Source organism: Pongo pygmaeus, chromosome 2, assembly GCF_028885625.2.
Source record: "Pongo pygmaeus isolate AG05252 chromosome 2, NHGRI_mPonPyg2-v2.0_pri, whole genome shotgun sequence".
In the NCBI taxonomy this organism is placed as follows: domain Eukaryota; kingdom Metazoa; phylum Chordata; class Mammalia; order Primates; family Hominidae; genus Pongo; species Pongo pygmaeus.
The window spans coordinates 181,898,757-181,918,071 of record NC_085930.1 but is presented as its reverse complement, the minus strand read 5'-3'; the positions used below and the strand labels follow the sequence as shown (position 1 = coordinate 181,918,071).

The 19,315-nt window shown below is 36.4% G+C and overlaps 1 protein-coding gene across 5 annotated transcripts in view; it reads right to left on the bottom strand.

Annotated features, from left to right (window-relative positions):
- The window catches only part of ECT2 (epithelial cell transforming 2), a 70,949-nt gene extending 52,201 nt beyond the window's left edge, over window positions 1-18,748 (bottom strand). The window contains exons 1-13 of one of the 5 annotated variants that reach the window (XM_063662421.1): window positions 18,577-18,748; window positions 14,792-14,943; window positions 14,075-14,154; window positions 13,873-13,965; window positions 12,286-12,468; window positions 10,334-10,423; window positions 9,130-9,237; window positions 7,713-7,786; window positions 6,845-6,975; window positions 6,585-6,700; window positions 6,419-6,481; window positions 4,888-5,110; window positions 209-345 (exon numbers count right to left, since the gene is read on the bottom strand). In XM_063662421.1, the coding sequence (XP_063518491.1) occupies window positions 209-345; window positions 4,888-5,110; window positions 6,419-6,481; window positions 6,585-6,700; window positions 6,845-6,975; window positions 7,713-7,786; window positions 9,130-9,237; window positions 10,334-10,423; window positions 12,286-12,468; window positions 13,873-13,965; window positions 14,075-14,154; window positions 14,792-14,921 (1,428 nt within the window). In that variant the 5' untranslated portion in view covers window positions 14,922-14,943; window positions 18,577-18,748. The remainder of the gene's footprint in view (window positions 1-208; window positions 346-4,887; window positions 5,111-6,418; window positions 6,482-6,584; window positions 6,701-6,844; window positions 6,976-7,712; window positions 7,787-9,129; window positions 9,238-10,333; window positions 10,424-12,285; window positions 12,469-13,872; window positions 13,966-14,074; window positions 14,155-14,791; window positions 14,944-18,576) is intronic. The other 4 variants (XM_063662420.1, XM_054482080.2, XM_054482079.2 and 1 more) reach the window with 4 other exon arrangements.
- Window positions 18,749-19,315: the final 567 nt, after the last annotated feature.

Below are 19,315 nucleotides of genomic sequence, written 5' to 3'. Positions count from 1 at the left end.
AAAAATGGTGCTATTTCTGGATAAATAAAAGGTAATACTATAGTTATGACATTTCCCTAACAGCAGTTTTTGTCACACAATTCCATTTTTAACATCCATGTTCAAATTCTATGTTTATGTAATTTTCTTGTAAGAAATAATATCACCTAGATTTTTTTACTTAGGAACACTGGAACAGAAATCATTTTCCAATCAAACCCATACTTACTTGAATAACTGTTGCCAATATATTAACATAATTACTTTCAGTTTGATAAAGCTCTTTTGCAACTTGCCACCTTGCTGACTGCTTTGAAGGAACTGGAGTGGAGTTTTTAGAAGACTTAGTACAAGACTTCGGGGTGTCTGAAACGTTAAAAGGTGGAAAGATTTAATGGAAGCCAAATATAAATACCAAACACTATGTAGACTTAACAAGATAAAAAGGAGAGAAAACCTACTCTTATAAATGTACCACCATACAGATTTCCAATAAAAAATTTTTTTCTCATAGGCTAAGGCCAGAAAAAAATAACGGTCAAAAATATCACTGACTCCAGTTGGTAGGCATTCCACTAAACGGCCTGTACTCTTCAAAAATGTCAAGGTTATTAAAAACAAAGAAAGACTAAGGAACTGTTCCAGGTTAGAGAAGACTAGAGAGAGACAACCTAACAAATGTGTATCCTGGATTGGGTCATAGATCAAAAAGAGAAAAACTTTTTCCTTTTGCTAAAAAGGACATTAAGACTTTTTAGGATAACTGATGAAATCTGAAGTCTACAAAATAGTTCATAGTATTAATGTTAATTTCCTTACTATAATACTGTAATAAGTAATGTAGTTATTTAAGAAATGTGTCTCTATCATAGGAAATAGACATTTAAGTACTTAGAGCTAAAGGCACATCATGTCTGCAGCTTACTCTCAAACAGTATAGATATTAAAAATACATGTGCACATGTGTATTGTATCTGTGTTTAGAAAAAGAGAGATTTTGACTGAATGAATGCTAAAGCAAACATGGCAGAATATGTCCCTTTGGGAAATCTGGGTAAAAAGTATAGGAATCTTTGTACAGCTAAAATAATAAAACAGAAAGGGAGATGTAAAAATACTTACATGTTAAAAGGAGGAAAAGGTTGCTGTGATTACACTATTACAATAATGAAAACTTGTCATATACATATGTCAAAAAGAAGACCCCACAAAAAACTCAGTATTAACTGAAAATTCTTTGTTAGTTCAAACTATCTTAACGTAATATAAAACAACCAGTACAGAGTGGAAGGAGGATGCAACAGTATATTTCATATACATTTCATGAAAGAAAAAAATTTGCGGCCGGACACGGTGGCTCACTCCTGCAATCCCAACACTTTGGGAGGCCGAGGCGGACCTCACTTGAGGTCAGGAGTTCGAGGCCAGCCTGGCCAACATGGTGAAACCTCATCTCTACTAAAAATACAAAAATTAGCTGGGCATGGTGGTACATGCCTGTAATCCCAGCTACTTGGGAGGCTGAGGCAGGAGAATCGCTTGAACCCAGGAGGTGGAGGCTGCAGTGAGCCTAGATCCCACCACCGCACTCCCACGCCACTGCACTCCAGCCTGGCGACCGAGCGAGACTCCATCTCAAAAAAAAAAAAAAAAATCTATACACATATCTATAGATATATAGATACATATATATCTTTTTAATGTATAAAAGCTTAAAATGTTTTCTTACTGTTAATATAGTTAGAATACTTCAACATTATATATAGAAGCACCTAATAGCAAGTTTTTCAATAGGAAAAGGAATGTATGACATAAAATAGAAATAGGTGACAAAGAACCATAATATATATTTCCAGTACATCAATTTTACTCAATGATAAACAATTTTAAATGTTTTTATATGTAAACAATTATGTACTACGGAGTTCTGAGTGCTTTTTTTTGGAGATGGAGACTCACTCTGTCCCCCAGGCTGGAGTGCAGTGGCGCCATCTCGGCTCACTGCAACATCCACTTCCCGGGTTCAAGTGATTCTCCTGCCTCAGTCTCGTGAGTAGCTGGGATTACAGGCGCACGCCACCACACCCTGCTGATTTTTGTATTTTTAGTAGAGATGGGGTTTCACCATATTGGTCAGGCTGGTCTCGAACTCCTGAACTCGTGATCTGCCCTCCTCAACCTCCCAAAGTGCTGGTATTACAGGCATGGGCCACCACGCCCAGCCCCTGAGTGCTTTTTAAAGAAAATAGAATTCAAAAAAATTTCCCACTTGCCAAACATTATTTTGGGCTACACTCACCAGACCCAGAACCCTCTGCCATTACAGAATATACTTCAGTGGGAAAAAATTGAGATGCACTGATCTAATTTAATTATTCTGTGTCTAGGCAATGACCTACAAACTGGGGAATCTATTTTATAGAGCACCTAATATATGAGTATAGTTGTCACATCTGTTTACTTCAGTGGTTCATTTTCTTCTCGTCTCCTAAAATGCATATTCAAGTTTCAGTCCTTTATGTTCTCCTCTTACCATCCCATGCTATTGTCCATTATGATTATAAAACTAGTGCATTCTCAGATCTAATCATGATCTCCCTCTCAAGCTGGTTCAACTTTTCCAAATGCTTACTGGATAGTTCTGCCTTAACATAACTTGGATTTCTCTAAAACTTCACTACCTCCCTCCAAAATATAAACTTCCTATCTATGCCAAGGCAACATTTCTTTCATTTAAATTAGTAATTTGCCTTCATCTCTTTTTATTTCCTCTCTATTACTTTATTCTACCAATATTTCTCCAGTGCTTCTTACTTTTCTTTCCAACCACCACATACTCTGGTTCAGCACCTTATTATTTCACGGCCGAAGCGACTGTAATAGATTACATCATGGTCTGATTGTCTCCAAACCGCCTTCCTTCTACTCATTCTTCAGAACAACTCTCTATGAATTATCTATTCAATCAATTTCTCTGCTGCTCAAGGAGTTTCTAAAATTCCTTGTTGATGACAATATACAGTTCAGATATTAGTCTTATTTGAAAGTGATCTAATATTAGGCATCAATTAACATTTTTAATTTAACTATTACTCCTCCACATTCCAAGCGAACTGATCTATCCGTTATTCCCTAAAAACTCAATTTGTATGCTATTATCTGTATATTTGCCCCTCTTTATATTCTCAAATTCAGTTCACTTTTATGGGCCAACCTTAAATTCACTTTCAATTCTTTCCTTAAGTATTTAGTGAATACCCACTTTATACTAGGGTCTGAGAATAAAACAGAATAAGACAGACAAGGTTCATGTTCTCTTAAAGATTACTTATTTGAAGCAAATCAAATAATAAAGAAGTAAACAAGTACTATAATTTCTATCGTAAGAACTACTACTAAAAACAACTACCAGGTCACAGGATTGGCAGAAAGGAGTGGAGGGATTTAACTTTACAGACAATCCGCTCAGATTTCCTTGAGGCAGAGAGAGTAAGCAACAAAATCCTGAGGTATGGATGTACTAAAAATATTTGAAGAATAACAAAGATGGTATGACTGAAGCTTAGAGAGTACAGGCATTATTAGAGAGCATAATTAGAGAGTACAGGCATTATTAGAGAGCATAATACCACATGAGATTAGGCAGATGAGGGCAAGATTACATAAAAGCTACAGTAATAGAAAGCCATTAAGTGATTTTAAAGCAGAGGAGTGGCATCATCTAATTTATATATTTTTAAAGACTCTTCTAAGTGTTGCATATAGAAAGGCACAAATTAAAAGGGAGAGACTATTTAGGAGACTACTGCAATCATCTAAGAGAGATCCTTTTTACAGAAAAGATTGATGAAGAAGAGCAAAGAAACAGAGGAATTAAGAGTGGCAGAATCCAGAGTTCTAATTTGGTTATCTTAGGTTTAAGATGTCTATTAGACATGGACAAGGAAGTACAAAGTAGGTAGCTTGACAGGGAAGAGGACAAATTTGGGAGTCATCAGCATACAAATGTTTTTCAAAACCATAGAATTTACTAAGATAATTTAGGGAGAGTACAATAGAGAAGAAACAATGACTCAGGAGGAACATACAACATTGAGAATAGAAAAAAAGAAGTTAGGCCAAGGAGAATGAGAAACGAGTAAGTAATATCACACAAGCAAAGAAAAAAAAAATGTGTCCATAAAGGAGTAGCTATTCACGTGTTGAATGCATAAAAACTGTCTCCTCAACAAGGACTGCAGATCAGTTGGAATGGGTTGAAAGGACAATGAGAGTCAAGGAAATGAGACAATAGATCAAGGTAATTCTTTTAAGTATACTGATGTGAAAGCGAACAGAAAAATGGGACAATAAATGAAGTGTCATGAGGTCCGGAGGAGATTTTGATTTTTTTGTTTCTTAAATCTAGAAAACACATTTGTTTACAGACTAAAAATCAAAAAGAGAGGGAAATACTGATAACCAAGGAAGAATTATAGGAGCCTTTCTGTATCAGTTCAGCACAGTGAACTCACCCTCCTCTGACTTCATTCTACCTATTTTCTCCGTAATTTATGTGACCTCCCCTGTGATTTTGTTTGCGTTTTGAACAGCACTATCACTCTCTAGTTATATGACCCTGGACAAATTACTTAACTTCTCTGTATCTCAGTTTAGTCATCTGTAAAACAGGAATAATAAAATCTATTATAAACACACAAAACATATAAAGCATTTAGCATGTAGTAAGCAGTCATTAAATTGCAACATTATTAAGCTGAACTATTCATGTGTCTTTTCTCTACCGCTAGAACAAAGGTAATTAAAGGCAAAGGCTTTCATATTCACTATATCAGGCATTTATCTATAGTCTAACAATTATTCCATTCCACTAAACTTTAAAGACAAGTTTTTAAGAATGTGAATTACCTCCATAGTTAATGCTAGACTCTGGTGTGTTGGAGATATCTAGGAGTGACCCTATGGAAAGGGAATGCTCAGCTGATGGGCGCTTACGGGGAGGAAATGGTGACACGTCTGTCTCTCTTGAAAGCTGAGCAAGTGTTTCTTTTAAACGACGTCGTTTGCGATTGCTGTTAGGGGTATTTAGAGAAAGCATTGACACTGATTTCTTGAGCTCAGGCGTATTTGCCTGTAACAAAAGCACAAAAGCTCAATTTACTTCCATGGTTCTTTACTGAGACAGGAACAAGAAAAAATGTATTTACAAGTCTGACAAAATCTGGATTTTGCACAATAATTTTATAACCCTACACTCTACCAGGCAATTCAAAAGTTTCATAAAACATAATAGTCGAGAGACCACTGTAACTGTCTAACCTCAAGCACCTCATTTTTCTTTATAGCCACTATCACCATTACATTTTCATCTGTAAACTTGTTTACTACCCGCTCCTTCATTAGCCCATAAATTCCACGAAGGCAGGAACCATTCATAGTCTGTTCACTGTATCCCTAGCACAGTGCCTGGGCACAATGCTTTCCAATATTTGCTGAGTAACACTTGATTTTTAAGAGTTCTCTCCCTAAATCTAAAGCGTACTTTTTAAACTTTAAGAACTTTACATTTCGAAGAGTCTGAAGAGAACACAATATGGTACTATATAGATTGTACAGAAACAACTCATCTTCAATATTCCACTCAAAGTTATTAAATCCTAAACTGAAGTAAATCTTCCCTTAAAGCCTACTTCCATAACTTTGTCATTTTGGTGAGTGATACCACTATTCACCAAGATCCACCATAAAGACTAGATTTTCCTTGATGATATTCTGGTATGAAACTCATCTTTTTAATGACATCTCTCCCCTTATTCTTCTTCAATGGCTCCCAATACTTATAGGATAATATCCAAGCTCATTAATGTATTAAAAACTTCTTGATTCTATCTATCCATTAAGTTTTATCTGTTGGCCTTCCTTCCCACACTGTATTTTAAAGCCATACTAAACTACTTGTTATTTTAATGTACTCTCAAAGCTTTCATACCCTCTCCCAATTGGGGTTCTAACGAATGTCCTTACCTAGTTGGCCTAGTAAGTTGGGTCAACATTTATTTGACCTTTTTATTCCCTCCTGAGTCTCTCAGAGTGAGGCTACCTAAAATACATTACTCAATTGCGGCACACATCATTCCCCATCGTAACTATGTACAAATCTATCTTTCCATTAAAAGTCTAAGTTTCTGAAGATAGAGATGTTCTTGTTCGTATTGTTATTACCAAGAATTAGCACAGAACAATATATATTAGGTTAAAATAATACACATTACATTGAATAGTTCCACTTAAATCTACATAGACTAAGATAACTTGATATCCCAATTGTTTTAATCATTCTGAAATTCCTAAACATGCTCTCTAAACCTTCTGCACAGAAAAGTGTTATTTTCAAACAATCAAGCTCACAGAACAAATAACTAAGGGGTTAAAAGCATACCTTTTCATATAAATACATAGTTTCTCCAGCTCGGGCATCCATTTGAATGCTTCCCCAGAACCACTAGGTGAGAGAAAAAACATTTTAATAAACAGTTTACATTTATTTTATCAGAGAAGCTATTAATAGTGTTTTTAAAAACCAACCTCATTCTAGAATTACTTGCCTCTTGCTTGACAACATAAAGTTTCTTTGAAGGTTCAAAGGGAAGATCTTTTACTATATTCTCTTCAACTACAAGGTGAGTGCATCTTTCATCTCCAAGCGGTAAATATTTACCTCCTAAAGAGGAATGCACATAAGCATAAATAAGCCAAGCTATTTATTTCCAAACTCAAATTTTTTAAGAGGTATATTGACCAGGAAGTGATTAAGCAGGCCTAGGGACTAAAATAGATATAACATTTAGATTATGCTAAGTTTTACCTTGCATTTCAGTCATTTCTTCCATATTGGTTTTCTCTTCATCTGAAAATCCCAGGAAACTTAAAATACAATCTTGAAATGGAGGAACTTTAAATTCATTTCTAAAGTCATCAACTGCTGCACAGAAATCCCTAAAAACAAAATAAAATACACTCTTCTAAAACCAGTTTAACTTAAATTCAAGTGTTAGGTATATCAATTTACAACCTACAGTAATTTTCAAAGTCTTAGCGTAATCTATCTATTGAAGCTATTTAACATTTGGTCCTGAAATGTTCACAAAAACTTCAGTTTAAAAAAATGATGTGTCCTCAGTCATCCCAAAAGTAACTTCTGACAAAATGTGATCACAGATAAGCTTTACAAGAGATTCAAACTTTTTCTCTGTTATTTGAAGATTTATATGTACTGTGTTCCAAGGCTTTCATGAAATCTAAGTAATGATAACTTTTATGAAATCTTAATTAATGAAGTGCCACAGCAAGAAATCATGAGCTTGGAAAACTAAGCAAAACAAGGCAATAAATTTCAAGCCCCAATTAAAATGTAACCAGACAACACAAAATTTTAAAAATATGTGACAAAATCCAAATACCCAGATTTATTTAGCTATTATCCAATAACTTCAGAATGTTTATAATAGCCAAAATTACTTCACAAGGTAAAATCCAAAGATATCAAAGATATCTTTCAATTTTCAATTTTTTATAATTTTTTATAATTTGTTCTTCCTAGATTTTATTCCTCACGCTACTCAGACTGAATTCATTTTTTCTATCTATGAAATTACTTTTTTCAGCACATGGATTTATCTTTAAACCAGAATGTTTAATTTACATAATGAACTACTGAATTTCTAAACACTTACTGTTCATTCCGCCTTTCCCAAGCTTTATAAATCCATTCTGGCTTCATAATTGGAGTACCTAGACTCACAGCAACCTAAAAATATAAACATTACAACGAATTTTCTCCTTAAATAACTGTATTCAAGGAAGTTCTAAACAGTTAACATACTTTTTTGCAGTTTTAGATCACTATTTATCTGCTTTGTAACAAAATAATTTAAAAATTAACAAACAAACTATCTTCCAATCATACAAGTTAGGGTAAAATAACTTTAAAACAAGTTCCATGGTGTCCAAACTGTTTCCTTATTTTATTTTAAATAAATATATCTCTGAAGTTCATCTTTATTAAATTTCTACTTCTCCTTTCTTCACGTTTACTTCCTTGGAAGTATGACCCTCGAGATGGCACTACAGAAGAAGACATCCGACTAAGTCACTAAAACCTTAGATATGAGTTGAAATATTTAGGGTGAATTGAAGAGTACACTAAAATTACCATTTGCTACACAAATACACTAAGGGAGACTAAGAAAAAATGATAAACTCTTGCTAAGACATTCAACTATAATCTTAAACTAAGATTCAATCCTAATAAGAGTATTTTCTCCTATTATAATATTCACAAATTAAATCTTAGAACCACTTTATAAGAGCAGAGCTCTGTTCTTATAAAGGGCACTTAGACGGCCAGGCGCAGTGGCTCACGCCTGTAATCCCAGCACTTTGGGAGGCCGAGGCAGGCGGATCACCTGAGGTCGGGAGTTTGAGACCACCCTGGCCAATATGGTGAAACCCTGTCTCTATGAAAACTACAAAAATTAGCCGGGCATGGTGGTGCGCACCTGTAGTCCCAGCTACTCAGGAGCCTGAGGCAGGAAAATGGCGTGAACCCGGGAGGCGGAGCTTGCAGTGAGCTGAGATGGCGCCACTGCACTCCAGCCTGGGTGACAGAGCGAGACTCAGTCTCAAAAAAAAAAAAAAAAAAAGGCACTTAGACAAGAATGAATTACCTACTTTTGCAATTCCTACAGTGTTATTCATTTACCAACCCCCACGATCCTAGTCATCTTTCAACACCTCACTCAAGTTCCATTGCCTACTTAAAACTTAACCACTCTTGGCCGGGCCTGGTGGCTCACATATGTAATCTCAACACTTTGGGAAGCCAAGGCAGGAGGATCACTTAAGCCCAGGAGTTCAAAAGCAGCCTGGGTAACAGAGCAAGACCCCATCTCTATTTAAAAAAAAAAAAAAAAAAAGAAAGAAAGAAAACTTAACCACTCTTATGATTTAAAATTTTTTACTAAATATACTCAGCAAAAATTGAGTTTCTGTTCTTTAATTGTGGAAGAAATAGATAAAAGACTGCTATTATTAAACCCATGCCAAAATAATGCTGTATTAAAATACACAAAAATACCCAAGTTTACATACCCTGAATTTTTCTCCTTGTGTACAATTTGCCACCAAATGTGTAACTTTTGAATTAAAGTCTTTTCGAATAACTCCACCCATGTGATGGACCAATGTCACCAACCTGACCTCAAAAGAAAAATTAAGCAACATTGACTTTATGGTTAATTTGAACAAAATTTTAAACTATGTTTACCCCTCATTTAGCATTTGCTAAATACTTTCTATTTATAAAATACAGGATTTTTATAAAGCTATTAAATTTTATGTCAAAATAAGTATAAAAAAGATTAGTTTGCCTATTAACACAGGCAAAATTATAGAGGTGGGATTAGTAAAGATTTCACACAAAAGTAAGTTAAACAACCGCCTTTCCTATGGCCTAAATATATTGCTTTTTAATACCATACTGTGTAAATATATTGTTTTTTTTAAAAAAAATACCAAGTTTTATCACATCAAGACTCTTCCCACAAAATTGGAGTAATACCCAACAGTTCCAACAACAAAGTATTGTGGACCAAAGAAAGAACTTTCTGGCTGGGCGTGGTGGCTCACGCCTGTAATCCCAGCACTTTGGGAGGCTGAGGCGAGCAGATCACGAGGTGAGGAGATCAAGACCATCCTGGCTAACACGGTGAAACCCCGTCTCTACTAAAACTACAAAAAAATTAGCCGGGCATGGTGGCGGGTGCCTCTAGTCCCAGCTACTCGGGAGGCTGAGGCAAGAGAATGGCGTGAACCTGGGAGGCGGAGTTTGCAGTGAGCCGAGATTGCGCCACTGCACTCCAGCCTGGGTGACACAGCAAGACTCATCTCAAAAAAAATAAAATAAAAAATAAAAATAAAAATAAAAAAGGAACGTTCTATGAATTCCCTAGGGCAATGGAATACTTTAAGGCTGAAATTGTATAATAAGAAATTGCAATGTATAAACAAAAACTTTAAATAACCAATGTAGCCAATATGGTAACAAGACAGTCAAACAGAATTGCTATGAAATCTTTCTATTAATTCATATCAGCCAGCCTAGACAAAACACTGGTCTCTTTATAAGGCTCTTCAGGATTTGTTTCTTCACAAAATTTAAAATCTGGTATAGCCATAATAAGTTATCCTTCAATATTTTAAAAATAAAACCATAATACTAAAAAGGAAAAAAAAAGCCAATTTTAATTTATTTTGCTGTAAAAAATATGCTTTGAATTTGTTTCGTAATACTTACTAGTTCTTCTTTTTTCCTAAATCCAGTAAAGCATAGTACTAGATTCATCATACTTGTACAATACAACGGGCGACATGAAAATGGCAAAGGCTGAAGGATACAACAATTTTAAATGTGAGCTTTCTCTTTAGTAGAAAATACAACACAACTTTCTCAAGCTAAATATATTTCCCCTCTTGCCATTCAACTTTCCCAATCCAAAGATTTACTGGCATTCTTCAATATGCAACAAAAAAACAGCAAAAAGATAGCAAGTTTCCCAATAAAAATATTTCCCCATTCCTTAATCATATGCAATATACATAATCTAAACACACTTTAGTCTCATCAAATTAAACAAATATTAAATGCACTCTGACAGACAAGAAGTACTGACTATAAGCAAAGTTTTCAGACTCCATACACTACTATAAAGGATTCTAATTAATTAAAATCCTTTAATTAATTATTAAAACAGGTTATTAAAACAGTTATTAAATGTCTCTGACCTGTTATTAAAACAGGTCAGAGACATTTTATAATAAACACTGAGTAAATATAATACATACACTTAAACCAAATATAATTCTAATCTTTAAGCTAATAAATGGTGATATTCAGTAAATAATTTACCCAACGGTTTTGTGTGCATGTGTGTGTGTGTGTGTGTGTATAAAAGAGAATGGTTTAAAAATAATAAAAGAATAAATTTGATTTTCATCATTATATAAGATCATTTTTCAAAATTTGGTCTTTTAAAGTTTATTTGGGTTTTGAAACCAACCACTCCTAATCAAAATGTTAGAGAATTGAAGGTTAACATGTGCTTGTTATTACTAACATGTATAACAACAGAAGTACAAAGACCTAAGCAATTTTAAGTAAATAAGGTAAACTTAAGAATGCCAAGACAGCAATAAAACCAAATAGGGACTAACTCTCATATGACTTATATTGAAATGCTGTTTAAAACCAAAAAGCGGCTGGGCACGGTGGCTCACACCTGTAATCTCAACACTTTGGGAGGCAGAGGCAGGAAGATCACGTGAGGTCAGGAGCTCAAGACCAGCTTGGCCAACATGGTGAAATCCTGTCTCTAGTAAAAATAGAAAAAACTTAGCCAGGCGTGGTGGCATGCACCTGCAGTCCCAGCTACTTGGGAGGCTGAGGCAGAAGGATCACTTGAACCTGAGAAAGCAGAGGTTGCAGTGAGCAGAGATCATGTATTTATTAAATAAATAAATAAATACAAGAAGCTAAAATAATTTTTGAATTTTAAGTTATACAGTAACTGATAAAAATGGAACTGTGGCATCTGTCCTGTGTTGAGAAAAATAAAAGTTTATGTACATGTATAAATTTCTGGAACCCAAGTTTAAGCAAGTAATCTTCTCTAACACATTGTGGTATTAAGATTGTGTATAGGCCGGGCGCAGTGGCTCATGCCTGTAATCCCAGCACTGGGAGTCCAAGGCGGGTGGATCACGAGGTCAGGAGATCAAGACCATCCTGGCTAACACGGTGAAACCCCATCTCTACTAAAAATACAAAAAATTAGCCGAGCATGGTGGCGGGCACCTGTAGTCCCAGCTATTCCGGAGGCTGAGGCAGGAGAATGGTGTGAACCCAGGGGACGGAGCTTGCAGTAAGCCGAGATCGCGCCACTGCACTCCAGCCTGGGCACAGAGCGAGACTCCGTCTCAAAAAAAAAAAAAAAAAAAAAAAGACTATGTATTTGTCTGTGTATATGCATATGTACAGTTATCATTATTTAACTTTCAAAGGCCTTAGCTTTTCACTACTAAGTTTAAATGGAGGAATTAAAGGACCACATTAGAATAGCCACTATTATTCATATTCTAAATATTTTACTCTCAACAATCAATGAGATTTTTCCAAATAAATTTTTTGCTAATTAAAATTCATTAATAAAAATTTAAACTTGAAAAGTCACAATAAATATATATGCTTACCTCTCCTTTTTGTGAACAATTTAAAACAACTGGTGGTCCAATAACTCTACAATCAGCCTTGTAGAGGTCATTAAAGACAGAATCCTGAAAGTCCGTGACTACGAATACATTTTCAAATTCTGGAGAATCCAAATCTTCAAATTCTTCCACTGACTCCATCTTTACAAAGCCCACTTTAATGTCCTTTTCATCATATAGTTAGCAGAAATAAAAATTATTTATATATCAAACAATCCAGCTGTCTCTCTAAATATGGCTTAACAATCAATTCAATATCAACTTTAACATGTTTATATTTGTAGAAAATAAGTTTCTGTCACACAATAATCAGCATTACACTTAATGAACAACCATATTTCTTTACGTACTTACATTTTTACATATACATATCTCCATTCAAATTAAGTTCTTAAATTTTAAAGATCAGTATTATAAAGGCAAAATTCTGACATTACTTATTAGTCATAAATCATCGAGTATGCATAAGTTCCATAAAATTAGGATGCTAAAGTTTTTAAGTCCATGCATTTTGATATCAAGATGCATTAGAAAGATATCCACTACTGACCAAGAAAATGATACCATACATAAAGTTCTTATTGTTCAAATTAACTATCTTCAGAAAATAGGAAAATAATACTATAGCACTTAATACTTACAGAAAGGAAAATCAGCATAATCATTTCAGTAGATATGTAAGAAATAAGAGAAAGATGTGCAATATGTAGCAGTTGCAGCATGGCAAAAGTAGGATATAAAAAGGCAAGTTACTTACAGTAAACACTTTATACATCCACGAAAAATAATGAAGATACTAAAGTACCTATATAACTCTTGTAACTCGTGTTAAATTAAAAAAAAAAAAATTTAAAAAAACTCAAAATGGGTCAGTAAATTATTTGAATTTTATTTGCAAGGCTGGTGTGATGTGCTAAATTATGTACCCCCAAAATTCATGTTGAAGCCCTAACCTAGAATGAAGAATGAAGTCCGTAGAATGTGACTATATTTGGAGATAAGGACTTTAAAGAGGTAATTAAGGTTAAATGAGATCTAGGGGTGGGCCCTAATCCAATCTGGTGTCCCAATAAGAAGAAACACCAGGGATGCAAGGACACACAGAAGAAAGGCCATGTGAGGACAGCAAAAGGACACTGCAAGCCAAGGCGAGAGGCCTCAAGAGAAACTAAACCTACACACACCTTAATCTTGGACTTCTAGTCTCCAGAACTGTAAGAAAAGAAATTTCTATTGTTTAAGCAATTAACTATGTGTTATTTTGTTTTGGCAGCCTAGCAAACTAAAACAGCTGGATTCCAGAATTAGATTATTTCGTATGCTGAGGCAAATTCCCTGATTATAAATTACTGTGATTTATAATTTTGGAAATACAGCAAGAATTTAGACTAAATATAAAATGAATGAGAAAAAAGAAGCTAAGGAGTTAAAAAGTATAAAACAGTTTCTATTTGTTAAGCTTCAGATTGCACAAAATACACCTTGTGCCTAATTCCAATCACCAGCAAGTAGAATAATACAATCAAGGGAAGTGCAGCATGCCACATGCAATGAGTTGCTTTGACCTACCATATTAATAACACTTTTTATTAATTTTTCATCCGATTTTCCAGGACAACTTTCTTTTATCTTTATAACAGGGACTTCCATTATTTTAATAGTCTGTGGAAAAGAGACTTAAGTATGAGGTTAAGAAAGCTATGAAACTATTTACACACTGATGGAAGAAAATTGCATTACAAAAAAAAAACTAAAACCTAAAACTCCGTACCTTTAAGGCTTTTATAAGTTCTTCTTGTTTTCCAGCTTCTTGAACCAGTATCACTCTTGTTTCAATCTGAGGCATCTCTTCTGTTAAAATTTAAAATGTTTCAATATGTTTGTCATGTATTAACATCACAATCAGTAGCTCCTTATCGCTCTTTTGGCTATATCTGGTATGTATTACATCTTTGAGGGAATCATAACTTTCTCTAAATTTAATAGGACTCAACTCCCAACTTATTACAAAAATATTTGGCTATATATCACTTTAGAGAAAGAGAAACCATATTGCAGAAGGGTATACAAACATCAGCATTCCTCCTAGCCAGAGAATGCGCTATCTTACATAGTCATCCTCCTCAATAGTGCATATAATTTTAGGAAAAACCCATTTATAAAGTGGCAAAAGAAAAAGTAGCTCTTCACCTAACCAGTCATGACTCTATAACTTCTAGCTAACAATGCTGTAGCTAGACTGCCCTCACATACAGAAAAAGGAATATCCAAATTAAGATGCCTCCCTTTTCAAAGCTGTAAAGCATACAAATAACCCAAATAATAATCAGAAAAATGACACAGTGTAAAGGGATTCTGTAAACAAATATTTACTTAATACCTGTGCTCTAGCATTACAGTTGGTATTAAAATTAAATCATAAGAAAGTCACTAGTAAGTTTAGAATTAAAATAGAAATTGATTGTTTTAAAGCAGGTAACAGGTTTACCTTCTACATATGAAGTAGATCCAATAAGTAAGTTTTCCTTGGAAAGCTCAGTAACTTTAGAATCAAAAATGGAAGAGTCTGCCAAGCTAGTCCTCCCAGTAGTGGATGTTAATACACTATTTTCAGCCATGATTTGTATTCTTCTAAATCAGCTGAAAAAATAAAATTTGAATAAAAATACATAAACATGGTCATTGGGCAAAAGTAAGTATTAGAGGCTCTTTTTACCTAGAATTTATAAAAAGTATTATTATCCATTTTTTTAATGAACCAAAGAAAGTCACTGACCTTCTCTGAGCCTCAGTTTCTTTTTCTGTAAAATAAACATACTAATACCTTACTCACAGGAATATAATAAAAATAACGATGTATCAAAAGCACATAGAACATTACTAGACATACAACAAACACTCAACTGTAGTCATAAATATTATTCTACCTCCCTTCTCCACACCTTTGCCCTCAACCAATTTCTCTTCCTATATTCACTTATAACACCACCATAACACACCTCCCACAAAAATCCTAGCCAAAAATCTGTGATCTATCCTTATTTTTTCCTCTCCCACATTTCCCTCCCCAAAATTCCTATCAATCCCACCTCAAATATCTCTGGAATCTGGCCCCCCTTCTCTATACGCTCAATGACACAATGGTCACTTGGTCTAATAAAACAGCTCCACACAACTTTATCATCAGTTTCCTTAGAAATCACTCTCCACATGGTTTACAGGAATATGCACCTAAATACAAATGTGACCATATCACTTCCCTGCTTAACAACTTCCGTGAGTACTCCTTATATGTCCAAGTCCAAATTCACCACCAAGTTCACAATTTGGTCCCCGCCTAACTATTCACCCTCACCATCTGTAACTACCCCAGTTCCTATACAATCTATGCAACAGCAACAATGAATTTCTTAGCTATTTTTCACGCACAAATCGTAATTTACATCACATCTATTTGCATTTAGTGCTCGACTCTCCACCTATCTTGTCTTCCAACCCCCAATCCATCACTCTTGACTCATCCTCTGTGGATGTCTCTAAACCTCTCCGGTATAATTGGGCTGCTCCCTTGTCAGTATTTTCATAATTCTTTAAAAACACCTCTCCCCTAAAAGGTTTGACAAAACAATTATGCATGGGTAAGTGCCAATATAACTCTGGACTACGAAAGAAAATCCTTTTTTAAGTTTTCCAGGACTTAAGAAGAGTTTAAAAGCCAGACAGGGAATAAAAGGTTTAACAAGTTTTCATCAGGGTGGGTTGGGTGGCTCACGTCTGAAATCCCAGCACTTTGGGAGGCCAAGGCAGGAGGATCACTTGAGGCCAGGATTTCAACACCAGACTGGGCAACATAGCAAGACCCCATCTCTACAAAAAATTTAAAAATTAGCCAGGTGTGGGTGGCAGGTGCCTATAGTAGCTACTCAAGAGGCTGAGGTGGGGGAATCACTTGAACCCAGGAGTTTGAGGTTGCAGTGAGCTGTGATCCCACCACCACTGCACTCCAGCCTAGGTGACAGAGCAAGACCCTGTCTCTCTAAAAAAATTTTTTTAGAGATTTTTTATCAATTTTCAATAAGTCAACTTTACTGAGAGTAAATTTCTAAAATATTAGGCAAATATACAGAGAACCCACCTTTAACGAGAGCTACATGTCAGACTTTCCCCTTTCCTACTTCTTCAGATTAATAAAATATACAAATACCTTCCCCCAGAGTCTTAGCAAAGTAACAGTTTAAACTGTATGCTGTTATGTGACACTTCAAAATCAGGCAACTCAGCTTCCTGTCTCAGCCCTGCACATAGTCAGTTAAACCTCAGTTTCCACATTAGTGGAACACACATAGTACTACAACTCAAATCTAGTTAAGATGAAAACTGAATAGATGTCTTAAAGTGAACAAACAACTATTCTCATGTAATATTCACAATATGGATATTTCTTATGGCTTTACCATACATCCATGTCAATCATTATTCTAAGGCTCTCCAAAGGAGCGGTCCAATAGTTGTAACAGTCTTAATTTAGAATCAATGATAAATTTTATCCAGCCCTATTATTTTAAGTCTTCTACACTCAACCATTTCCAATGAAAAGGCATTAAAGTGGCTTTCATTCAAAGTCCCCTTAAAAGAATGTTTAAAAAAAAAAAAGTCAGGAGATGAGCTAACCTGCTTTAAGGACTGGAAGAGGGAAATCAAAAATACCATTTGAAAGGCCGGGCGCGGTGGCTCACACTTGTAATCCTAGAACTTTGGGAGGCCAAGGCGGGCGGATCACGAGGTCAGGAGTTCGAGACCTGCCTGGCCAACACAGTGAAACCCCGTCTCTACTAAAAATACAAAAATTAGCTGGTCGTGGTGGCAGGCACCTGTAATCCCAACTACTCAGGAGGCTGAGGCAGGAGAATCGCTTGAACCCGGGAGGCAGAGGTTGCAGTGAGCCGAGATTGTGCCACTGCACTCTAGGTGACAAGAGGTAGACACCGTCTAAAAAAAAAATTTTTTTTGAAAGTATTTACGTTCTTCTCCTATGCCTCCCTCTTTAAGAAGGAGCACAGCAAATGATCAAAAGCAGATGATTAATAAAAGGGAGGGAGCATAGCAGATGATCAAAAGCAGATGACTAATAATTAAAATTGTCCCTGATGATACTGTATATGATCAATTTATTGCCAAAACAGCTTCAAAATTTATAGAGAAAAAGAGAGCATTACGGTAACTTGATGACATAACTAACATCCAACAGTCTGATTAGAAATGGAAATACATTAATCACTTTTTTTCAAATTACTGTATTCCAGAAGCCTTTAAAATAAGCACAATAGGATCAGTGTTCATAAACCTACACGGCTTCTCACCCAAGAACAGACCCAAGGAGCTTCTAACTAAACACACTATAACACATGCCCCCTTTTATCCCAGAGATAAAATTTGCCATGTAAACAAACATTCAAGTTTCCTTTTACTTAAATACTTTTTAGGCAATCATCTTCCAAGGTGAAGGACTAAAATGCAATCCTAGATATAATGGTGGTGTTATTAACAATAACATTACTATTAACAACGGACATTTACTTAACGCTTAATACGTGGCAGACATTGTCCTAAACCTTTTAATCTCTGCAGTAATCCTAAGAAGCAGGTACTATTATTTTCAATGTATAGATAAAGAAACGTAGGAACAGAGAGGTTAAGCAACTTCCCCTAAGTCAAACTCTTAGTAAGGGGTAAAAAAGGTATTCAAAGCCCGGCTGAATTCAGAGGCTGCGCCTTTAACCACTAAGCCAGACACATCTGTGCCGGGTGGCTGGGGAGGACGAAGGGCGGATGGCCTGGATTTATCTTGCAAAAACGAAAAACTGAACTTCCCGCAAAGAAGCCGGGATGAATCCTAGAATAAAACCACAGCGCACTCTGAGATAAGCCCCCAAAGGCTGCAAGTGCCGGCCCCCAAAGCCACAGGGCTGCGCGATTTACCAAAATCCCTTTCCCAACTCCCTCCCTTCACCCACACTCTTCAGTCCAAAAGAGCCAACAGGTGAGGGCGAAGATGCCCAGCAATACTAGGGGCTTCGGGCTCCCACTCCGCGTCAGGGACCGGCTGCTGGGGGTGGGGTGCGGCGAGGGAGTTCCCGGAGCCGGGAAGCCCGAGCTGGGGCGCTCCGGAATTCGCGGTCACTAGGGGCGGAGACGTCGACCACAGGCAAAAGAGCCCTTGGGTCTGGAGCCGCTCGCCCACTTGCACCTCTCTTACTCACACAGAGTCCTTACCACGCTCAAAAAAGCCCTAGGAGTTTCACCTCTTCAAACACCAACTCCTCTCACAGATACCGCCATTCCTTGCCGGCGGCCGCCACAACCGATTCAAAAAGTAAGCTGCTCTCTCTAAGAGCCATGCCGATTGGCGCGTGATGTCAACCTCTTTCCCATAGGCAGGAGTCTCCAGAGGGGCGGTGATTGGTCGACGCTCTCCACCTCCCGGCAGGCGCCGCTTGATTGGTTGTGCGTGTGTTTCAAATAAGCCCAACGGCTCGGACGCCAGGACGCCAGGAGTTTGCAGAGAAGTGCCCGGATGTGGCCGGGAGGTGGCGGTGGTGGCTCCTGAGGTCTTAAAGGAGTAGCAGGTGTTTCTGTGACTACCGCATATTTACTCAGTAAACATCCTACTTCCTGAGGAAAGTTTGGGTGGATTCTCCTCGGCCCCACCCAGCTTTTTTTTTTTTTTTAAACGATACCAAATCTTTTAATCTTAAATCAGTGCCGCCAGAGATAAATGTTTCCCTGCTGCTTGCTGTGAGCTGTAGGATTTTCCTATCGGGATGCTTTCTGCTTTAGGAATGTATTTAAATTTGAGTTAAGGGATTTTGACTTTGATGGTTGTATTGGCGTGTGGCAGGGCCAAGGACCGGTCCTAGAACTCGGACTCCCCAGGTGGACTTGAAATCAGCAGCCGCTTATTTAAATCCTATTATTTAAAGCACTGCGCTCCCATCTAGGGAATATCGCGGGT